Here is a 22,705-nt window from a genome sequence, read left to right as displayed (position 1 = left end):
TTTTGAAGCTTTATGGGGAGACATTAAAGCTTTGCATTAAAAAAGTTATAAAAGTTGAGGATTCTGGAGAAGGTTTTATTTCAAATGATTAGTGATTAGTTCACAAATGCTATATTGCTTTTTTTTTTTTTTCTCTGCTAAGAAGGAAGTCAAGATGAGTTGTTATAGCACAAAAAAGTTATCCATGTGTTTGATCTTAAAATTTTTTCAAAGCAATTATTAATATACTAAAGGCCCCGTGCATGATATTCATGCAAGGGAGTTGGGGGGAGGTTTGTCTCAGCCCAGCCTGCACCCTCTCCAATCTGGGACCCCTCGAGGGATGTCTTACTGCCCGTTTAGGCCCAATCCCGGGGGTTCGGGCTTAAAAGGGGAGTAGGATATCCCTCTCACAATCCAAGACTGCTGGCTTCCAACTGCTCGCCTTCCTGATTGCCTCTGCTTCTGCCTGATCACCCCCTAACCACTCCCATGCCAGCCTGATTGATGTCTATCTGCTCCCCTGCCAGCCTGTTTGCCCCCAACTTCCCTCCTCTGTCATCCTGGTCACCCCTAACTGCCCTCCCCTGCAGGGTTGATCGCCTCCAACTACCCTCCCTTGTAGGTCTGGTCCCTCTCAACTGCCCTGCCTTGCAGGCCTGGTGCCTCCCCAACTGCCCTCTACTGCTGGCCATTTTGTGCTGGCCATCTTGTGTCCACATGGGGGCAGCCATATTGTGTGTTGGAGTGATAGTCAATCTGCATATTACTTTTTTATTAGATAGGATAGAGGCCTGGGTTACAGGTGGGGGCCAGCTGATTTTCCCTGAAGGATGTCCCAGATCAGCGTGGGGGATCCCTTGAGGCATGGGGCAGCCTAGGCGAGGGGCCTGTGGTGGTTTGCAGGCTGGCCACACCTCCTGGCGACCCAAGCGGAGGCCCTGGTATGTGGAATTTACCTTCCACAATTGAAACTTTGTAGACTGGAGCGGAGCTAAGCCACCTGCTGGCTCCATGGCTGGCAGCCATTTCTGTTGGAATTTATTTATCTTCTATAATTGAAACTTTGTAGCCTGGAGTAGAGGCCTGGGCCTGCCAGGGTGTGTGGAAAGCTTTGCTTCCTCCATTGCCAGGGGCAACCCTAGCCTCCTGTTCTTTCCAGCTCTGTGACTGCTGCCATTTCTGTTTGGATTTGTTTACCTTTTATAATTGAAACTTTGTAGCCTTGAGTGGAGGCCTAGGCTGGTAAGGGCAGGTGGAAAGCTTGGCTTCCTCCATTGCCTGGGAAACTCAAGCCTCCCTCCTGCTCTCTGTGTCTGTTGCCATCTTGGTTGGGTTTATTTGCATACAGGCTCTGATTAGCTGGTGAGTGTGGCTTGTGGGTGTAATAGAGTGGTGGTTAATTTGCATATTATTATTTTATTAGATAGGATTAATGTTCTAGAAATGTTAACAGAATGATTGGCCTTTCTGTCTGTGTCTCAGGTGAATAGGAGCATATATAGAGAGAGTAATTGACAGGGATTGATTAAGGGTCTTTTAAAAAGAATAGATATCCAATAAATGAATGAATGAAAATAAAAAGAGTAGATATCTGATTGGCTAGGAGAATCACTATATTAAATGGTACAGATAGTATAGATATGGTGGTGTCAAGTTGAATTGACAAAGAACAAGTCATATATTGACATGAATTACCAAAGATTCTTTAGGTTTACAAAGTAGAATATAGAGCTCTTCCTATGGGGCCAAAAGCCAACATTTCCTTGCTTTTTGAACTTGCAACCTTCAAAATTAATGAAGAGACACATGGTCTGGGTTCTGATTTCATTATGTTCAATAGGCTGAGTCAACTACTATGAAATAACTATGTATAGTTAACTATATATTGTTTTTTCATATATAATTATATACATGAAAAAAATCAAAGTATCATTTGCTTGTATTGCAATAAATGCCCATAAAATTTATATTTTACCTCTTAGTAATCTATTTTTAATCTTAATAGAATTCTGGTGGAATTGACCATTGGTTTAGAAACTTTGAAAGCTTTATTATTATAAATTCTTATATTTGTGGTCTAACAAAGCTGTAGAAAAAAAGACTTCTGGTCAAGATGTTGGAGGGGGTAAATGTGCTCATCTCCTCCCAAGGTTACATCCAAATTACAAATAAATTGCAGAACAGCTATCATTGATTATCACTTGAAGTCTAGCTGAACAGAAGTCTTATAACTAAGGATATACAGAAGCCAGGTGGAGACTGGTAGGAAGCCCAGAGATGCGGATCTGGCTGTTTCCACACCTGCATGTGGTGGTTAAAAACTGAGAGGGATATCTCGGCTGCAGAGGTCTTCCTGAGGAGCATGGAGTCCCAGCTCCATACCAGGCTCCTTAGCCTAGGGGTTCCATTGCCAGGAAGAGAAGTCCCATGACTTTGGCTTCAAAACCAGCAGAGATTGTGGAGTAAGATGGAGTTGTCCTGGAATGCACAGACTTCTGAAAAGCTCAGGGGACATATGGAATAGAATTGAATTGTCTGGCTTCAGGCCAAGGGTTGTATGTTTAGCTTTCTTCTAGACTGAAGTGCTGGTAGAAGCCTTTGTTCCTTTATTGTGCCCAACCCACACCCAGCCTGCAGGCTTAAGTGATGCCAGATCTGAATATCCATTATTCTGGCTAACAGCAATCATCCCATCTGTTGATTCCCTGATATCCTGCCCCACCCAACTTTTGGGCCCACCAAATTGCTTCCAGGAGCTTTTTTCATACAAAGAGCCTGTCTTATCTCCTGAAACCTCAAGGGTTCACAAACTCCAGATAAGGAACTCTGGCACTAGTGGCAGCTTGCCTCAGGTCACAGCTTAGCCTCTCCCACATACCACCAAGCCCAGCCAGCATCAGTGGCAACCATCTTCAGATCACTCTGTATTTTATACCAGGTGGCCAGCTTCAGACCACACCAGAGTACCACCCAATCACCTCCACAAAGTATATACCAAAATGGTAGACTCTGCAGGCACCACAGCCTTGTTGAAATGAATCCTACTCCATAGGATAAATCCCTGCACAAGGCCAGCCTTCACAACTAATCATCCTGAGAGTCAATTTTCCAGAACACACAACCCACACATAGGACCAGGTAGACTAGATAGATTAAGCCAGTCAGTCCCATAGGACACCTATTACATAAGGCCACTGTACCAAGACTGGGAAACATAGCAGCGCTACATAATACATAGAAACAAATACAGGAAGGCCGGCAAAATGAGGAGACTAAGAACCATGTCCCAAATGAAAGAACAGAACAAAACACCAGAAAAATAATTACATAAAATGGAGTCATGCAGTCTACCAGATGCAGAGTTCAAAACACTGGTTATAAGGCTGATCAATGAAATTCAGGCAAGAATAAGTAGATTATCTCAGAGCTTCAACAAATATAGGAAACATAAAAATGGAGATAGAAAATTTAAAAGAGACAATCAGATGTGCAGAATTCAGTGACTGAAAAGAAGAATATATTCTAGGGAATCAACAGATTAAATGAAGCAGATATTTGGGAGATAAAGTAGCAGAAAATACCCATCCAGAAGAGCAACAAGAAAAAAAAAAAAAAAGGCTACATTAAGGGGTCTCTGGGACAATTTCAATCATACTAACATTCTATTTGAAGAAATAATGATGGAAAATTTTCCAAACTTGAAGAATATAGACATACAAGCCCAGGAAGCACTGAGAGTTCTAAACAAGATGAACCCAAAGAGGCCCATACGAAGACACATCATAATTAAAATGCCAAAGGTTTAAGACAAAGAGAATCTTAAAATCAAGACAAAATCAGTTAATTACCTCCAAAGTTGCTATCACAAGACCATCAGCTGATTTCTCAAAAGAAACTTGTAGTAGGCCAGAAGGGATTGTTATGAAATATTTAAAGTGATGAAAAGCAAGGACCCATAACCAAGATTACTTTATCTAGCAAAGCTATTATTTAGCTTGCCAGATTAGAAAAGGCTAGAGAAGTTCATCATCAAACCAGTATTATAAGAAATGTTCAAGGGACATTGAACATTTGTAATTGAAAAGACAAAAACAAACAAACAAAACCCCAAATAAACCAACATATGAGTAATTACATACATACCAATAGTTACTTTAAATGAAAATCAAATGCTCCAAATGAAAGAAATAGGGTTGTTGAATGGCTAAGAAAATAAGACCCATACATACACTACATACAAGACACCCACTTCAGCTAGAAAGACACAGACTGAAAATAAAGTGATGAAAAAATATATTTCATGCACTAGAAACAGCAAAAAAACTGGGGTAGCAATATTTATGTCAGACAAAATAGACTATAAAAGAAAGGCTATTGCAAGAGACAAATAAGGACCCAGCAATTCCACTTACGGGTATTTATCTGAAGAAACCCCAAACACAGATTCAAAAAGACATATATATCCCTATGTTCATTGCAACATTATTTATAGCAGCCAAGATATGGAATTAACCTGTGTCCATTGATAGATAAATTTGTAAAACAGGTGGTACATATGTATAATACAATGTGAATACTACTAACTCACAAAAAATGGAATCTTGCCATCTCCAACAACATGGAATTGATGTAGAGGGAATAATGCTAAATGAATGAGTGAGTCAGTGAGTGAGTAAATACCATGATTTCACTTGCATGTGGAATCTAAAAACCAAAATAAACAACACATATACTCATAGATACAGAGATTATTTTGATGGTTTGGCAGATGGGGGGGAGGGTTAGGTGAAAAAAGGAAATGGTTTAAGATGTGCAAATTGCCCGTCATAAAACCAGTCATGGAGATGTGAAGTACAGCAGAAGGAATATGGTCAATAATATTGTAATGCTTATGTGGTACAGATGGGTAGGTACTTCTAGAATTGTTGGTACGATTACTTTGTAAGAATATAAATGTCTAATCACTATGCTGTACTCCTGAAAGTAATATTGTATGCCACTCTAATGGAAAATAACCTGGCCAGTGTGGCTTAATGGCTGGCCATTGACCTATGAACCGGGAGGTCACAGTTCAGTTCCCATCAGGGCATATGCCTGAATTGTAGGCTCTATTCCCCATGGGTCATGCGGGAGGCAGCCAATCAGTGATTCTCTCTCACTGACGTTTCTAGCTCTCTTTCTCCCTTTCTGAAATCAATAATATTTTTTTTAAATAAAAATTTAAATTGTATAAATCAACAACAAAAATCCAATGAAAGAATGAGCAAAAGTCTGGAACAGGTACTTTACCACTTTACAGAAGAAAAACAGCCAGTGAATATTTAAAAAGTAGCTCTGTCTCATTAGTCACCAGTGAAATGTAAATTAAAACCACAATGAAATGCCATTTTATATCTACTAAAATTAAAGATTGCTTTAAAAAAAATATTAGAGAGTAATTTTCCAAAGGGAAGGAGTTTTCTCTGTTGACTCTTCCACTAGTATCTTTAATACAACTGAGTACATAGTAGGAGCTTAGAAAATATCTACTGAGAATATTTAAGTTTGTATGTATTTGGTAATTTAATACATTTTTTTACTTTAATATTGATAGGAAATAATAACTCTCAAGACAAATGAACTCTTCCAGACAATGCAGAGAGCACAGGAGCTGGCACAGAGACTAAAACAAGAACAGAGAATCCGAGAATTGGCTCAAAAGGGACATGACACTTCTAGATTGATTAAAAATCTTGGCGGTAAACAACAGTAGAATTTTATTTGTAATATTTTTTGAAGTTGACTTTAAATAATTGACTGTTTTTAATACCTTTAACACAACTATTAACTAGATATTTTTATTTTATTTTTTTAATTTTTTTTAATTCTCAAGCTTGTATATATTTTTTAAACACGTTTAATATTAATTACATTTTTTAAAATATATTTTATTGATTTTTTTTTTTGCCCCCTCTCTCCTTCCCATACATACCCTCCCTCCCCAGAGTTTTATGTCCATTGGTTATACTTAAATGCATGTATACAAGTCCTTCGGTTGATCTATTATCTCCCCCAGATCTCCCTCCCCTCCCACTGTAATTTGACTGTCTGCTTGTTGCTTTACTGTCTCTATATCTATCTTTTGGTTCGTCAGTTTATAATGTTCTTTATTATCCAGAAATGAGTGAGGTCATGTGGTGTTTCTCTTTCATTGATTGGCTTATTTCACTCAGCATGATGTTCTCCAATTCCATCCAGGTTGCTGCAAATGATGAGAATTCCTTCTTTTTTATGGCAGCATAGTATTCCATTGTGTAGATGTACCAAAGTTTTTTGATCCAATCATCTGCTGACGGGCACCTAGGCTGTTTCCAAATTCTGGCTATTGTAGATTGTGCTGCTATGAACATAGGGGTGCATATATCCTTTCTGATTGGTGTTTCTAGTTTCTTGGGATATATTCCTAGGAGTGGGATTACTGGGTCAAATGGGAGTTCCATTTTCAGTTTTTTGAGGAAACTCCATACTGTTCTCCACAGTGGTTGCACCAGTCTGCATTCCCACCAGCAGTGCACGAGGGTTCCTTTTTCTCCGCAACCTCGCCAACACTTGTCGTTTGTTGATTTGTTGATGTTGGCCATTCTGACAGGTGTGAGGTGGTACCGCATTGTTGTTTTGATTTGCATCTCTCGGATAATTAGTGACTTTGAGCATGTTTTCATGTGCCTTTTGGCCTTCCTTCTGTCTTCTTTTGAAAATATTCTATTTAGGTCCATTGCCCATTTCTTAATTGGATCATTCATCTTCCTTTTATTTAGTTGTATAAGCTGTCTGTAGATGTTGGAGATTAAACCATTATCAGTGGTATTATTTGCAAATAGGTTCTCCCACACCGTGGGCTTTCTTGTTTTGTTGATGGTTTCTTTTGCTGTAAAAAAGCTTTTTATTTTGATGTAGTCCCATTTTTTATTTTCTCTTTAGCTTCCAGCAGAGGGAATATGGTCAATAATATTGTAATGCTTATGTGATACAGATGGGTAGGTACTACTAGGGGCAGTATCAGTAAAGAAGTTCTTTTGGCATACGTCTGAGATTTTGCTGCCTGTGGATGCTTCTAGTGTTTTTATGGTTTCCCGTCTGATGTTTAAGTCCTGTATCCATTTTGAATTTATTTTTTGTGTATGGTGTAAGTTGGTGATCTAGTTTCATTCTTTTGCATGTGTCTGTCCAATTTTCCCAACACCATTTATTGAAGAAACTGTCTTGACTCCATTGTATATTCGTGCCCCCTTTGTCAAATAAATTGAGCATGGTGATTTGGGTTGATATCTGGGTTCTCGATTCTATCCCATTGATCTCTATGTCTGTTCTTGTGCCAGTACCAGGCTGTTTTGAGAACAGTGGCTTTGTAATACAGTTTGAAGTCTGTATTGGCCTGGTATTGAGATCTCTCCTACTTTACTCTTCTTTCTCAGGATTGCTGTGGCTATTCGGGGTCTTTTATTGTTCCAAATGAACTTTTGGAGTCTTCTTTCTAGGTCAGTGAAATATGCCGTTGGTATTTTAATGGGGAGTGCATTGAACCTATAGATTGCTTTAGGAAGTATGGACATTTTGATGATGTTGATTCTACCAATCCATGAACATGGTATGTTCTTCCATCTCTTTACATCTTCCTCTATCTCTTTTTTCAGTGTCGTGTAGTTTTCCGCATATAGGTCCTTTACTTCCTTAGTTAAATTTATTCCTTAACTAGATATTTTTAAAGGAATTTTAGAGCTTGAACTGATGTATCTTTATAATATTTTATTTGGGAAATTGTCTTAAGAATACAACTAAATAATAATATACTTTTCATATACGTTTTCTTTTTTATTTTATTTTTTAATTTCTTTATTGATTATGGTATCATATAATTGTCCTCATCCCCCCTTTCCCATTCCAAACCCCCACGTATACCCACCCCCTGTTGTCCATGACCACTGGTTAGGCTTATATGGATGCACACAAGTCCTTTGGTTGATGTTTTTTTACTTTGCTCACAATAGGTAAAATGATTATTCTATACCTATTTTTATGGCGACATCTATTGAGTAGTCGCCCTATATTCAATAATGTAGGTAACTTTTTATTAGAAACATAATTATTTTGCATTGTTCATACTACTTAAAGGTTTGCACATAGTTACTGCTATTCATAATTTCTATTAACCCTTTGCACTCCGCTGTCCCCTCTCAGGGGACATCGGAATTCTAGCATATCACTCGGATGTCCCCTCTCAGGGGACATTGCAGTTTATTAGTGATTACGGGGAATTGAGTTAATTCAATGCACGTTTCCGCCGCAAAGTAGCGTCGAGTAGCTGGTAGCCAAAGTCCAGAATGGTTCGGAGTGCAAAGGGTTAATATTCCTGAACTATTATGTTATCACATAACTGATTTCTCTTGCCATTTGATACAGTTCAAGTGGAATTTAATGAATCTACTAACACCATTTCAAATTCAAGACATGGCTTGGATGAAGTCAGTGGTAAAATGAACCCCTGTATCAATTCTACGAACTCTCCTAAGAAGGATACTGGTGTGCAAACAGGTATTTGTTTAGAAATTGTTATTTGGTTTAAATTTTACTTAAGATTAAAGTCATAATTGTAATTAAGTTCAATTAATTTAAAGTTTAATAATTTAAGGAATTCAAAGTTTTCGATAAATTAAAAAGTAAAGGGATCTCTTGGTTTTTCAGTTCTTTATAACAATTTTATTGAGATATAATTCCATAGTATAACACTAGTGTTTTTTTAAAGAGTACAGTTCAGTTTTTGTATTCAGAGTTGTATAACCATAATCACAATGAATTTTAGAACATTTTTATCACTCTAAAAAGAAACCCAGTACCCATCAGCAGTCATTCCATTTCCTTCCTCCACTTCATTTCTAGGCAACCACTAATCTTTCTAGCTCTAGATTTGCCTATTCCAGACATTTCATATAATTGGAATCATACCTAATGTGTGGTCTTTTTGTGTCTGGATTTTTTTTTCACTTGAACATAATGTTTTAAGGTTCATTCATGTTGTGTTACAGGATAGTACTTCATTTTCTTTTATTGCTGAATAATATTTATGTTATGAATGTCCTACAATTTGTTTATTCCTTCATCAGTTAATAGGCATTTGGGTTACTTCTACTTTTGGCTGTTATGAGTATGCTGCTATGAACATTCATCTGCATGTTATTGTGTAGACATATACTTTCAGGGCTCTTGGGAGAGATGAAGAGCATTGCTAAGCCATATAGTAACTGTACGTTTAGTATTTTGAGGAACTACCAAATTGTTTTCCAGAATACTTGTACCATTTTATATTCCCACATAATCAGTGTATGAGGGTTCCAGTTACTCTATATCTTTGTTCACAATTTTAATTGTGAACTAATGTTGAGTGAGAAATGACGTTGATGTCAGTGCACATCATAGTGATGGATTGTTCCATTGTTCGGTCTATTTGCATATTAGCCTTTTATTATATAGGATGTAACTTGAATTTTGTCAAATGCTTTTCTACCTCTATTGAGATGATCATATACAACCTGTATTTCTTAAAATATATTTTATTGATTTTTTTACAGAGAGGGAGAGGGATAGCCAGAAACATTGATGAGAGAGAAACATTGACCAGCTGCCTCCTGCACACCCCTTACTGGGGATCTGCCCACAACTAGGGTACATGGCCTTGACTAGAATTGAACCCGGGACCCTTCAATCCGCAGTCCAACGCTCTATCCACTGAGTCAAACCAGTTAGGCGAACCTGTATTTATTAAAGTGGTGTATCTCATTGATTGCATGTATTGAATCATCCTTGTGTCCCTGAAATAAATCAAACTTCTTCATGGTGTATAATTCTTTTAATGTATTGTTGAATTCACTTTGTTAATATTTGGTGTGGATTTTTGCATGTGTGTTCATGAGGGTTATTGGGTTGTGATTATACTTTCTTGTGACATACTTTTCTGGTTTTAGTATCAGGGTAATGCTGGCTTTATAATATTAGCTTTGAAGCATTCCCTCCTTATCTAATTTTTTTGTAAAAGGATTGGTAATAATTCTTTGAATGATTGGTGTAATTTACTAGTAAAACAGTCTGGTTGTGACTTGTTTGTTGGGAGGTTTTTGATTACTCATTTTCCTTACTAGTTTGTTTAAATATTTCTTCACAATTCAGTCTTGTTAGATTTTATGGTGCTAGGAATTTATTTCTTACAGATTCTAAAATCTCTTGGTATATAATTTTTCATAGTCGTCTCATGATTTTTTATATTTCTGTGGTATCGGCTATAACATCTTTCATTTCTGATTTGAGACTTTTTTTTTCTTGGTGAATCAAACTGAAGGTTTATCAATTTTACCTTTTCAAAGAACCAGCTCTTAAGTTTCATTGATCCTTTCTATTGTCTTTTTATTTCTGCTGTGTTCTTTATTTCCTAATGTCTACTAACTTTTGTCATTATTCTTTTTCTATAATTAGGTTGAGATTTTTCTTATTTCTTGATGTAGGCATTTATTGTGATGAACTTACCTCTTGGAATTGCTGTCACTACATCCCATAACTTTCAGTTGTATTTCCATTTTGTCTCAGGGTATTTTTTGAAATTTGATTTCATCTTTGACCCATTGGTTATTGAGTAGCATGTTGTTTAATATCCACATTTGTGATTTTTCAGTTTCCTTGTAATTCATTTTTAGTTTCATACTATTGTGGTTGGAAAACAGTGTTTGGTATGATTTCAGTCTTCAAATACTTATTGACTTGTTTTGTGCTCTTACGCATGATCTATCTTGGGTAATATTCTGTGTGCAATCAAGAAAAATGTGCACTCTGTTGCTTTTGGTTGGGCTGTTTTGTGTATATCTGTGAATTACATCTGGTCTAACATTTCATGTATGGTCAATATTATTGATTTTCTGAGGTAAGTGGGGGTATTAACATCTATTATTACATTGCTATTTCTCCCTTTGTGTTTAATAATTACTTTATATTTATGGGTACATAAATACACATTATGTTCTCTTGTTGGATTGATCTTTTTATCATTATATAATGTCCTTTTTTCGCCATCTCTTCACTTTTAGTTTGTGTGTCTGTCTGTACATCTGAAGTGATTCACTTATAGCCCTCAGTTATCCACAGATTCACTTTACGTTAACTTAGATTAACCGTGATCCAAAAATTTTATATGAAAAATTCCAGAAAGAACCAATACATTTTTAATTGCATGCCATTCTGAGTGCTGTGATGAAATCTTGTACTGTCCCACCTAGGACATGAATCATTCTTTTGTCCAGGAAATGTACTCTTTAGGTGCTACCTTCCCATTATTCATTTTGTTGTCAAACACATAGGTCAAAACAGAATAAAGAGCCCTTTATTTACTTGTAAATTTAAAATTCTAATAAGTTAGTCTTTGCAAAGTGGTTGTTCAGTTGGTTATACAGTACAGCTGTGTTAGCTGAGCACATCACTGATTATTATAATGTAACTAATGGCCCGGTGCACAGATTCATGCACACTGAAAGGAAATTAATTAGAAAAAATATTTTAATATTGCTATTCGCCCTTTCTCTATAATATAAGTGTTAAAGGTGAAAGAAAATTAGTAAAATGTATATGAAAATAAATTAGTAAATAACATAAAGACAGGTTTGTAAATAACATAACAAAGACAGGCTATAAAAACATTGATAGAAACAATGACTAATAAATTGATTAAACTTATTCTATTATCTCCCTGTATACCACATTGAGTAAAAACATACCAAAACCGGTTTGGCTCAATGGATAGAGTATTGGCTTGGGGACTGAAGGGTCCCAGGTTCCATTCCGGTCAAGGGCATGTACCTTGGTTGCGGGCATATCCCCAGTAGGGGGTGTGCAAGAGGCAGCTGATCGATGACTCTCTCTCATCGATGTTTCTAACTCTATCTCTCTCCTTCCTCTCTGTACAAAATCAATAAAACATATATTTTTTAAAATAAGCAGAATCCTTTAAGAAAAAAAAAAAGGAGTAAAAACACTTTCAGAGTGCTTGACTAACTTCCCTTGTGATGAAGTATTTATAACTTTAGTCACATGCTCTTCGAACTCGAGAGAAAGCAACATATAACTAACCATGTCCAAAAACGGGTTCAGGGAGGAATATTACTGTCTAGATTGGCGCCAGTGAGAGCTTTATATGTATTGTATATGAGTCAATGTTTATTTTTAAATTGCCATTGCATGTCATATGTGCCGGTCAGAAGGACGTACGGTAGGTAACTTAGCCTTTTATATATATAGATAAAAGATACTGGAAATTTTCTTGTTTTTTTAGAATGGAAAAAAGTGAAAGGTTGTATGTGAGTCAGCAATAATCTGCAGGGAAAGCACAATGGTATGAGAGAGAGAAGGGCTTAAGCTACTTAACTGCCACAATATTTCGAATTTTAAAAAGGTTCAATATTTGAGTCTGTAGATGCTTATGGCATATAAATGGTAAAACAACATGAAATGCAACGTGACTTTATATTAACAGCAACATTTCCCTGAAAATTTGGTTCGAGGATAGTTCTTTTTCCCCAGTTCCTCTGGAATGAAAATGACTGAAGGATATTTTCCAAATCCTTTTATTTTTATGTAATTTGCTAATTTCAAGCTAAGAAAATTTCACATCTCACAAGATATTTTTTACACTGCTTTTGATGAAAAGTTTGTCAGTTATCGTTGATAGGAAAAAAATGTAGACTTTTTCTCAGAACTATACTTAGGTATACAAGATGGTATTATATATGGTATTTATATATTCAAGTGAAAGCGAAGACAATCCTGTGGAAGGTTTTCTTTAAAAAGTCTTAAAAAATGGTCTATAATATGTGATGCTACAAATGAATCCTATGAAGTTCTGATGTATAGTATAACATAATCAAGAATGGGGAACATCCGGCCTGCAGATTGTAAAAAGCCCTGCCACGGCATTAGGGATGAGTTAATGACGTTTGACCAAATATAGCAGGCTAATTTTTTAAAAAATATATATATTTTGATTTTTTTACAGAGAGGGATAGTTAGAAATATCGATGAGAATCATCAATCAGCTGCCTCCTGCACATCCCCCGCTGGGGATGTGCCCGCAACCAAGGTACATGCCCTTGACTGGAATCGAACCTGGGACCTTTCAGTCCGCAGACCGACGCTCTACCACTGAGCCAAACCGGTTTTGGCTAGCAGGCTAATTTTTAAGTTGATAATTTGTATAGCCTGCAAATGATGTTGTAAGTATACACATGGCCCTTGGCAGAAAAAAAAAGATTGCCCACACCTGGCATAAAAGAAGATCTACTTGTTTGAGAAACCTAGGGTGAGTGAACAAATTAGAGATGGAAAGTGGAGTAGAGCGTGTATGAAATGGGAGATTCTGCTTAGTGGGTACAGGATTTCTGTCTGGGGTGATGAAAGGTTCTAAAATCGTGTGGCATTGAAGGTGTGCTTGATACCACTGAACTGTACACTTAATGGTTTAAAAGCCTAGCCGCAGGCTCTGTGGTTGAGTTTTGACCTATGAACCAGAAGGTCACGGTTTGATTGCCAGTGTGGAGTGTGCAGGAGAGACAGCAAATCGATTTTTTTCTCATCGTTACTGTTTCTATATCCTACCTTCCTCTCTAAAATCAATAGATTTTTTTAATGGTTTAATGGAGGAAATTAGAACCCTCATGCATTATTGGTGGGAATAGAAAATCATATGATCTAGGAATTTTTGTATACCTGCAAGAACTGGAGAAAGTAAGGTCTCTAAAAGGTATCTGGACACCCATATTCATAGCAGCATTTTTAACCTTTGTGTCCCTTCACAGATGAGTGTATAAACAAATGTGGTATACAGTGTGTATTATTAACCCTTTGCACTCCGCTGTCCCCTCTCAGGGGACATCAGAATTCTAGCATATCACTCGGATGTCCCCTCTCAGGGGATATTGCAGTTTATTAGTGATTACGGGGAATTGAGTTAACTCAACGCACATTTCGCAAAGTAGCGTCGAGTAGCTGGTAGCCAATGTCCAGAATGGTTCGGAGTGCAAAGGGTTAAGCCTTATAAAGGGAAAAAATCCTGACACATTCTACAACATGGATGAATTGAGGGCATTATGCTAAGTGAAAATAACCAGTCACAAAAAGACAAATACTCTGTGCTTACTTACATGAGGCACTTATAGTAAAATTCATGGAATTGAAGTGAGAGGAAGAGGGGGTATTTAATGGGTATAGAATGCGTGTTAAGAATTTTACAAACATTTTAGAGGGCAGTAATTAATACAACGCTTATTATTTTTAAAGGTATATTTTTAATATATCTTGTTAGGTATGTTGTAACCATTTTTAAGAATCATATTAAGCTCTTTTTTCAGATGACTTAAATATTGCAATATTCACCAGTGCAGAATCACACTGTGGATCAGTAATAGAAAGGGAAATTATACATTGTTCATCTCCTGAGATTCCTGCAGAATTTAATGAACAGTTTAACACTCAGAAAAACAAACAAGAACTAAGAAGTCAGAATAAAGGGGCCAACTTAGAAAAAGATAACAGTTGGTGTAATGACCAGTGTCATCAGTTCACAAGAACAGAGAAACAAACAAAACATATGAAGAAATGTTCTAAAAGCCCTGAATGGAATATAAATAAGCCACTCAAAGCGTATATTCCAGCATCAGAAAAGTACCCTAAACAGCTTCAAAAGCAAAGAGAAGAAAAAAAAGTAAGAAGGCAAATGGAACTGCTACATTTAGTAGAAAGAAATAATCCTGGAAACCTCTCTCAAAACAGAGGCACTTCACCAGTTCTTCGTTCATCTCATCAAGAAACGGAGCCAAAGTTCAGGTCGCATTTAGTCAAAAAGGTAAAGAAAGCTCTTATATCTTAAAATATATTTAAGAGCATATATTGATGTTCTAGATTGAAAACACAGTTCCCCACACGCATGTTTTCACAAGGCTGTTTCTATGTCTGGAGTTCTAGAAGTTTTCTTTGGTTTACACTGGGAGATGGTAAACTATGGCCCATGGGCAAATTCATCCTGCTGCTGCTTTTGTAAATAAAATTCTGTTGATACACAGCTATGCTCATTCTTTGGCTGGCTTCACACAACAGCTACTGTGTTTAGAGTAGTTGCAACAAAGACCACATGGCCAAGCCAAGTGTTTCCTTTATAGAAAAAGTTTACCCTTAAGTCATATATAGATTAAAGCTGTTCTTTATTCAAACACCTATTCAGAACTTTAGATCCATACAGACAGAGGATAATTTATAAAATCAGAAAATAATGGATTGGTTCTGACTTTGGAAAATTACAAAGTCTAATATCTTTTATTCAAATATTATCCTTAGATGTTTTTCAACAAATAAACACAAAGTATTGTGCAAACATATGCAAATAGTATTACTACTAACCGCATTTATCCATCTTTTAGGAAGAAGAACCCCTGAAAATTAGTTATTTCAGCAAAGAAAGGTATGTTAAGAATAGATCGATTTCCATAGTTACTTAGTACTGTGTATGTGGTATAAGAGATACAAAATATTTGCTCAAAATATAGGTAAGGTCAAGTATATATGTATATGAAGATAGAAACAGGAAAGTGTGATTTTGAGGTTAGGAATAGATAGAGGTTAAAATGGAAAGGGCAGCTGGCATTTAAAATTACCTAGATTTTGAAGGCTGTTGGATTGTGTTTAGGTATGTGAACAGTGTCAATCTAAGACATTCTGGTTGGATTGGGGGGGGGGGGGGGGGAGAAGAAATGACTGATGTGGATAATGAAAAATTCAATTAACCAATGATAGATTTGTAACTGTTACAATTTTTATGTCTTTAATGTAAGAAATAGCTGGTTCAGAGTTGTCTCATAATATGGTTCTAACAGCAAGTTTAGGTCAGATGTAAGTACATTACTTTATGATGAATTGAGAAACATTAGAATTAAGTAACCTTGCTAGCATTGCCCCCCCGCCCCCCAGATCTAGTAGTTTAATCCCTACCCCATCCCAGTAGAGTATACATATCTTTAGCAAGTATTAAAAACTCAATCCCAATCTGTTTCTAAAGGTATTATAAATACATTTAGGATAAATTGAAATGCAATTAAAGATTAGATACGGTTAATCTGAAATATACAATTTACATTAGTCCCTATGGTGTTTTATTTTTTTAAATACAGGTCTCAATCACCACAGGTTCCTGTGATGAAAAACAGAACTCAACAGACACTGAAAAAAAGTAATTATGAAAGAGAAAATCTGATCTCGGGAGGCAATCAAACAGAGTTATCACCTAGGATTTCTGAACCATCTCATTTTATTCCCTATGTTCGAACCAATGAGATCTATTACCTTGATCCAGATGCACCATTGTCTAGGCCTCTAACCCAGGATCCTCAGTACCAAAATCCACATAGTAAGTATTTCTCCCCTTTAATTGTAAATTCAAAATTGGTAATTCAGAATTGGTATTCCTATCCTACAAAGTATCATAACAAGGTTTGCGCAAGCTTTTTGAGGTCCATTATTAAATTTTGCTCAGTGCTTTCCTAGGACATAAATTCATTATGAATCCTTAGAATATACAATAACATAGTGCTGTATATATCATAGAAGTGTTTTTGTCATTTTCATCTGACTTTAGATTGTGATCAAGAACGACAGCTATTTGACTCGGACAGGGACCCACTTCTTAATCCTAATTTGGTGAAAAACCGGGATAGACAGCAAGCAATCCTAAAGGGACTATCAGAACTAAGACAGGTATGAACTTTTATGAAGTGTGGATGTGACTTTTCTAGCGTTGGAATGACTGTTTTACCAAATGCCTGGTTGGTTACATGATTTATGTGACTGCACCCCAGTTAAAACAACAAAAAGTCAGTTATCTACAGGATTGGGGGATAAGTAGGTTTATAGTTAAATGTGAAACAGTTTATATTTTCTGTAAGAACTGGAAATCTACTTTAGCCTATATTTTATTCTTAAATTGAAATGTTTGATGTCTTAGCCATGTTTTAAGAATTTCCAGCATGAAATGATTCAGTTCAAATATTAAGACATTTTTATTGAATGAAAAACAAATGCATACATTATTGTAAAACATGACCAATCAATAAGGCCCTAAAACCAAAGGCAGAAAATAAATATACAATGATGGTAGAAGAGATTCTTTGAACTGCAGTTCACACCTTTTAAAAGTGGATATGTTGGCAGTGTTTAGAATTGACATAAGTCCCAAAGAACATTTACAAGTAATAGAATTCAGTATGAAATTATATGTATAACCTTACTCAGACTACTTTTTATTCCAGACCAATTACTGTGAATTCTAATCTTTCTTAGGTAAAAATAAAAATCACTATTTAAGGCTATGATTTTTACACTGCCATTTTAGGAATGCCTTTTTCCATGTTAAGTCATTTACCAATAATGTCTCTTGTACTACAAATTGGTGATTCAAGTATTAACTAGAAAATCATCCTTACTAACAGGATTATGAAGAAAACTGTTTTTTAATGATAGGTTTGGTTTCATATAGATTGAGTTAGCTTAATACAATTCTGGATTAACAAGGTAAAATAGGAATAATGTGCAAGTCTGCTACACACCTTACTAACATATCGATGTGATTTCAGGGCCTTCTCCAGAAGCAAAGGGAATTGGAAACTAATCTCATGCCTTTAGCTGCCAATCAAGAAGATAATTTTAGTTCTTCATTTTCAATATAGAAAATCAAATCCTTCACATTTGTCTTCTAAATTATAAAATGTGCTCATTGCTTAAACTGTATTTTTTTTTTCAAATAGCCTAGATTTATTTTTAAATGCTTATTTAAAACTTGTATATTCTGTAATAAAATGCTATATATGTATATATAATAATTTTTTAATAAAACAGTTTTCTGCTCAGTTACAATCTGGGTATTAGGACTTACCTTAATACAATACCTATGTATTTTACTCTATAAAAGATTTATAAGTCTGGTTTAATATATCCCAACTTTTACAAAAATAATCGATTCCATTTAAGCTCACATGGTAATTTTTTTCTTCCTGTTTTTATGACTTATTGTAGGAACTACAGTTTTTTTCAAAGACATTTACAAGTTTGCATTAGTAACGGAGAGGCAGTTATTGGCAGTAGTTGTGGGTTTAAAATTTGTCTCCACCACATACAAATCTGTGAATTTAAGAAGTTGTTTTAATCTAGCATTTAAGTACTTACCACCTCAAAAAGACTTCTTTTCTATCAGTTTAAAAACTTATAGGCAAAGGTTTTGTTCCAAATTGTCCAGTGCCTTTAATAAACATATTTTTGAAACTGAAGTCAAGGGCCAAACAAGCACTGAAAATTATAATTACCAAGTACTCTAAAATAATAGGTTGACCAAAATTTTAGCAACATGCCAAAAGAAAAAAAAAATGCTGCCTGGTATTAAGGCCTAAGTCTTATTATGTACATAGTTTATTATCTTAAAAAAAAAAATGAAACGGAATTATTAGATAAATCTTGAGGTACTGAGCCAAAATCCTGTAAATATTTATTAATATCACTGGCTTATACCTGTATAAAAACTATACAAAAGCTTAAGTGAAAATAAATACAATAGTTGATACATCATTTCAGCAAAAGTAGTTGGTATCATCTAACAATAGAGGAAAGCCATTGCTGTTTACTATCCTTTTGCGAACACCTAGTTTTATATATAAAACAGACTTCAATTTGAAGCCAAAGTACAGATGACATACAAACATAAAACTTAAAAAGTGCCAATGAGATAATTCCAAGTACAATATATGTTAAAAATATATATATATATTTATTTCAATTTTCATATGCTTTAACGGTTACAGGCCATCATGATTTAAATAAAAGGGGGAAACATTTCAGTAAGGACAGAAACTTCTTGCTTAAAGAATGAAATATAAATTGTTAATTCACTTTTAAGAAACAGAAAAAGTCCATTAACAACCTATGTAAAAAAAAAAAAAAGTTACTGTAATTATTTTTCTTTTGAAGATGGCCTGGAAAGTCATTTTCCCCCCAACCTTTCAGAATAAGCAGATAAAAAGTAATTTTCACTTTGAGACTGACTTGATGAAAGGGCATATGGTGTTCCCAAAAATGTCTGGTGAGTGAGAACATTAAAATGACTACACTGATGGGACATATTTAATTGATTTTGATAAACCTGAAAGTTGCTATATGAATCTTGTTCAGCTGAATTGTTCTGTCCTTCAGAGCTTACATCAATAGAAGCTCTCTCTTCAGAAACAATTTGATAAGTCTTATCTTCTAATAAACTTTTTTGCACGTCAAGAGACGATTGCAACTCAATTTGAATATTCTTATTTTGATCTGTTCCACGTGATCCTTTGGTCTCTTTCGCCAATATTTCTGAACTGCTGTACACTTCTATTTGTGAGATTTCATCCCCTGAATCCAGAGACATATCCTCTTCATCCTTTTCATCGTTTTCTAAAAGAGCTACATTTAAAAAACAAAAAGTCCTACTCTATTGAAATATACAATTTAAACTTTAAAATTACACACTACTCACACAATATAATGCGTCAGGGTCTGCAAGTCCACAATCCCTTAAATCTTGGTCTTCTGCCACAAGTTCACTTAGTCACAACACTCACACTAGGTGTGAATGTCCAGATAATCCGATGCTAAAAGCTTCTGCGAAATGTGTTCACGTTTAATGTTGGGAAATCCCAACTCCCAGCTCCAAAGGGGTTAATGTCAAAACAGCATCTAAAGTTATACGGTAATTCAGTATTTGACAAGACAAATACAAAATAAAAATTCTGACATCTAGCTTCACTGGATTACTAAACTGGTAAGCTCTATCAAATGATCTCTGCTTTTCATCAAAACCAAAAAGACATCTTTTATATAAAACCTGGAACCAAAGCAGAGGCCATTGCACAAAAGGCTAAAGCTATGGATAGCCCTACAGCTTTTTATTAAATTACTTAACATCTGGGGATATTTCGTACCCCAATGTCAAATCCCCACTTCTGGTGTCCTTTTAAAAAATATAACCCCTTTGCTGACAACAGCAGCCAATAAAGCTTACAATACCTCAAAGAGAAAAATGCCTACTTTATAGTATGCAGTCTATAAAAACTAACAGCTTGTATTGACTACTGTATAATAAGTGAGCAGATTTTGTGTATATTAAAAATGATAAATTCATTGAAACACTTCCCCTGAAGCTCTTTACCTGAGGTGTGAGTGGTTTCAAAATAGGCATCTCATCATATGGAAAGAGTGAAACCATTCCTCTTTTTCTGTCTGCCTTCAAGAAAATGAAAACTATTAAAACATTACCTGACTGCGACTCAAGATTCTCATTAGCACCAAGCAGTGGAAGGTTTTCTTCTGTGACCAAGCTGTGATAGCCCACGAGATCTTTAAAGTTTTGCATAAAAGCTGCAGCAGATGCAACTACTATTCCACTGTCTGTATAACTTGAGGGCATCTGGATATTCTTTTCTAAATTAAAAACAAAACGTTTTCAGTGTAAAATACTTGAAAATGTACATGGACAAAATGCTGATGTCTGCTCCCAGCCCTCCTAAAATTCTTTCCACCACCCTTTTCAGAATCATATCTTAACAGTCAATACCCACTATGGCCTCACACAATCCTTTCATCCACATTCTTATAGTAGAAAACTGAAGACCACTGCTTACCTGTTAAAAAAACAATGTGTCGTTGCTGTATATTCTGAGCCTGAAGTCTAATAAGGCAGTCCAATTCTGGAGCATTTCGAGCTTGTGAATCGCAATTGTGGTAAGACAAAATTTCAACCAGATGTTTCTTCTGATAGACATTCAGAAGCGTCAACAGACTTAGAGCTTTAGCATTCAATCTGTGAAATTAAGTAGTTCAGTATCTCCTAAAATTTACTGTGGAAGTTCCTGCTTCAAATGTAAACTATAATCTCTAACTTGAGGCAACTAATGACAACTGCACTCCTTAACCTACTGCCTGATACAGACATGCTTCTTAGGGGAGAGAGAGAGAACAGCAATTGTGCAAACCACATGTAAAGTTCAGGGGCTTTCTCTGCAGGCAAAGCTTGAGGGCCAACTATTCAGTGTAGACTAAAAGCTCAATCATTCACTTATTAAGTAACAAATTACAGTTCTCTTTATTTTCTCCAATTTAGAACTTTAGTAAAGGCATAAATGGGTAACAAAAAGAAAATGAACAACTATTGTCAGGAATAGGATGGTATTAACTTTGTACAAGTTAGACCTTTGGGCCTCAGTACTGCTGTTATGTAAAGTAAGATTTAAAGGTAAAACAAGCTTTTAAAAAGTGAATTACTACCGCCAGGCTGGGTGGCTTCAGTTGGTGTGTTGTCTCCTACACCAAAAAGGTTTTAGGTTCAATTCCCAGTCACATCACATGCCTAGGCTGGGTGTTTGACCCTGGTCGGAATACATATGGGATGCAGCCAATCCATGTTTCTCTCCCTCTAAAATCTGTGAAATTAAGTAATTCAGTATTCTCAGGTGAGGATTAAAAGAAAAAAAGAATTACTACCAAAAGTCAAATACTTTAAAATTATTTAAGCATGAATTTCCTTAAGTGTGTACCATGGAATATCAATAAATATTAGAAAAAATTTGTGGTCTAAGTTTAAGAAATGCTGGTTGACAAAAATGTAAAACAATTCTTAACTACAGAGTTTATCAGATCCTTACATATGTGAATAGTACATTATAGGAACCCAAACTCATCTGATTACATAATTGTTTGTGGAGCCTCCCAAAGGGATATTGCTCCAAGGTTCACACTTTGAGAAGTGACTTCTAGCCATGTAGGTGATTAGGACATAAGTAAATGTCCTGATCACAAATCCCTATATATGGTGAAACCAATCTTTGTCTCAGTTATAAGTGTGCCGTTATTAAATTAGCAACATAAGGTAACCCTTAAATGGGAGAGCCTGATCTAGTGAGCATACACTTCAGTAAAAACAATAAAGACCACTGATTATTCCATTCTGATGATTATTCAAAACCCCTAAGTAGCAAAGGTCAAACCAATTTTACCTATATACATAACCAGAACTTCAGCAAACTTCTACCTAAATAATACCACTTGCAAATAGGTTAGAATAATTTAGAATCACATTCCCTTATAGCTGGCTAAGGAAAAACTGAACAGCACCCATAATCTATAAACTGCGAAATTCAGAAAGAAATTTTGTCAACATCCATGTGCACAAAATGTTAAATCAACAACCATCATATAGGTTTTTCTTGAAATCTTACCTTCCCAGTTCCTTTAGTTTTTTCTGAAACTTACAGTGGACTTTCCATTGCCATTTTCCTTCTGGAGTACTAAGTTCCTCAAGGAATGTCAAAAAATTTTTAAGGTTTTCTGGGCCGGAAAAAAAAAAAAATTTTAAGGTTTTCTGTTAGAGATAATGAAGTTGATTTTAAATTCAATAAATAACAATCTACCCAAACTCAATTACATAAGTGTATAGTGATATTGTGTAGAAACACCTACATTCCTAAGTATTAGTTTCTTTCTCTCCCCCACCTCTAAAGGAGACATTTTTATATTCTCTTTTAGATCTGAGAATATCACATCTACACATTATAAAAAAGAACATGTTGATGACAATAAACCAGAAGTAATC

At 35.6% G+C, this 22,705-nt stretch overlaps 2 protein-coding genes across 14 annotated transcripts in view; one reads left to right on the top strand and one right to left on the bottom strand.

Annotated features, from left to right (window-relative positions):
• The window catches only part of CCDC66 (coiled-coil domain containing 66), a 49,786-nt gene extending 31,837 nt beyond the window's left edge, over positions 1-17,949 (top strand). For 5 of the 7 annotated variants that reach the window (XM_084903120.1, XM_084903116.1, XM_084903117.1 and 2 more), the window contains 7 exons: positions 5,576-5,720; positions 8,422-8,553; positions 14,400-14,893; positions 15,465-15,505; positions 16,212-16,447; positions 16,676-16,794; positions 17,670-17,949. In XM_084903120.1, coding sequence (XP_084759246.1) covers positions 5,576-5,720; positions 8,422-8,553; positions 14,400-14,893; positions 15,465-15,505; positions 16,212-16,447; positions 16,676-16,794; positions 17,670-17,762 — 1,260 coding nt within the window. In that variant the 3' untranslated portion in view covers positions 17,763-17,949. Of the gene's footprint in view, positions 1-5,575; positions 5,721-8,421; positions 8,554-14,399; positions 14,894-15,464; positions 15,506-16,211; positions 16,448-16,675; positions 16,795-17,669 lie in introns of those variants that run through there. The other 2 variants (XM_084903118.1, XM_084903121.1) reach the window with 2 other exon arrangements.
• TASOR (transcription activation suppressor) overlaps positions 17,078-22,705 on the bottom strand; it is a gene marked incomplete at its 5' end in the record, with an annotated part of 55,533 nt that continues 49,905 nt past the window's right edge. For 5 of the 7 annotated variants that reach the window (XM_084903090.1, XM_084903096.1, XM_084903092.1 and 2 more), the window contains 4 exons: positions 17,078-19,521; positions 20,374-20,538; positions 20,739-20,917; positions 22,332-22,440. In XM_084903090.1, coding sequence (XP_084759216.1) covers positions 19,067-19,521; positions 20,374-20,538; positions 20,739-20,917; positions 22,332-22,440 — 908 coding nt within the window. In that variant the 3' untranslated portion in view covers positions 17,078-19,066. Of the gene's footprint in view, positions 19,795-20,373; positions 20,539-20,738; positions 20,918-22,331; positions 22,441-22,705 lie in introns of all 7 variants that reach the window. The other 2 variants (XM_084903094.1, XM_084903095.1) reach the window with 1 other exon arrangement.

This window comes from Pipistrellus hanaki, assembly GCF_964339955.1.
Source record: "Pipistrellus hanaki genome assembly, chromosome: 13".
NCBI classification, from domain to species: domain Eukaryota; kingdom Metazoa; phylum Chordata; class Mammalia; order Chiroptera; family Vespertilionidae; genus Pipistrellus; species Pipistrellus hanaki.
This window is presented reverse-complemented; position numbering and strand designations above follow the sequence as displayed.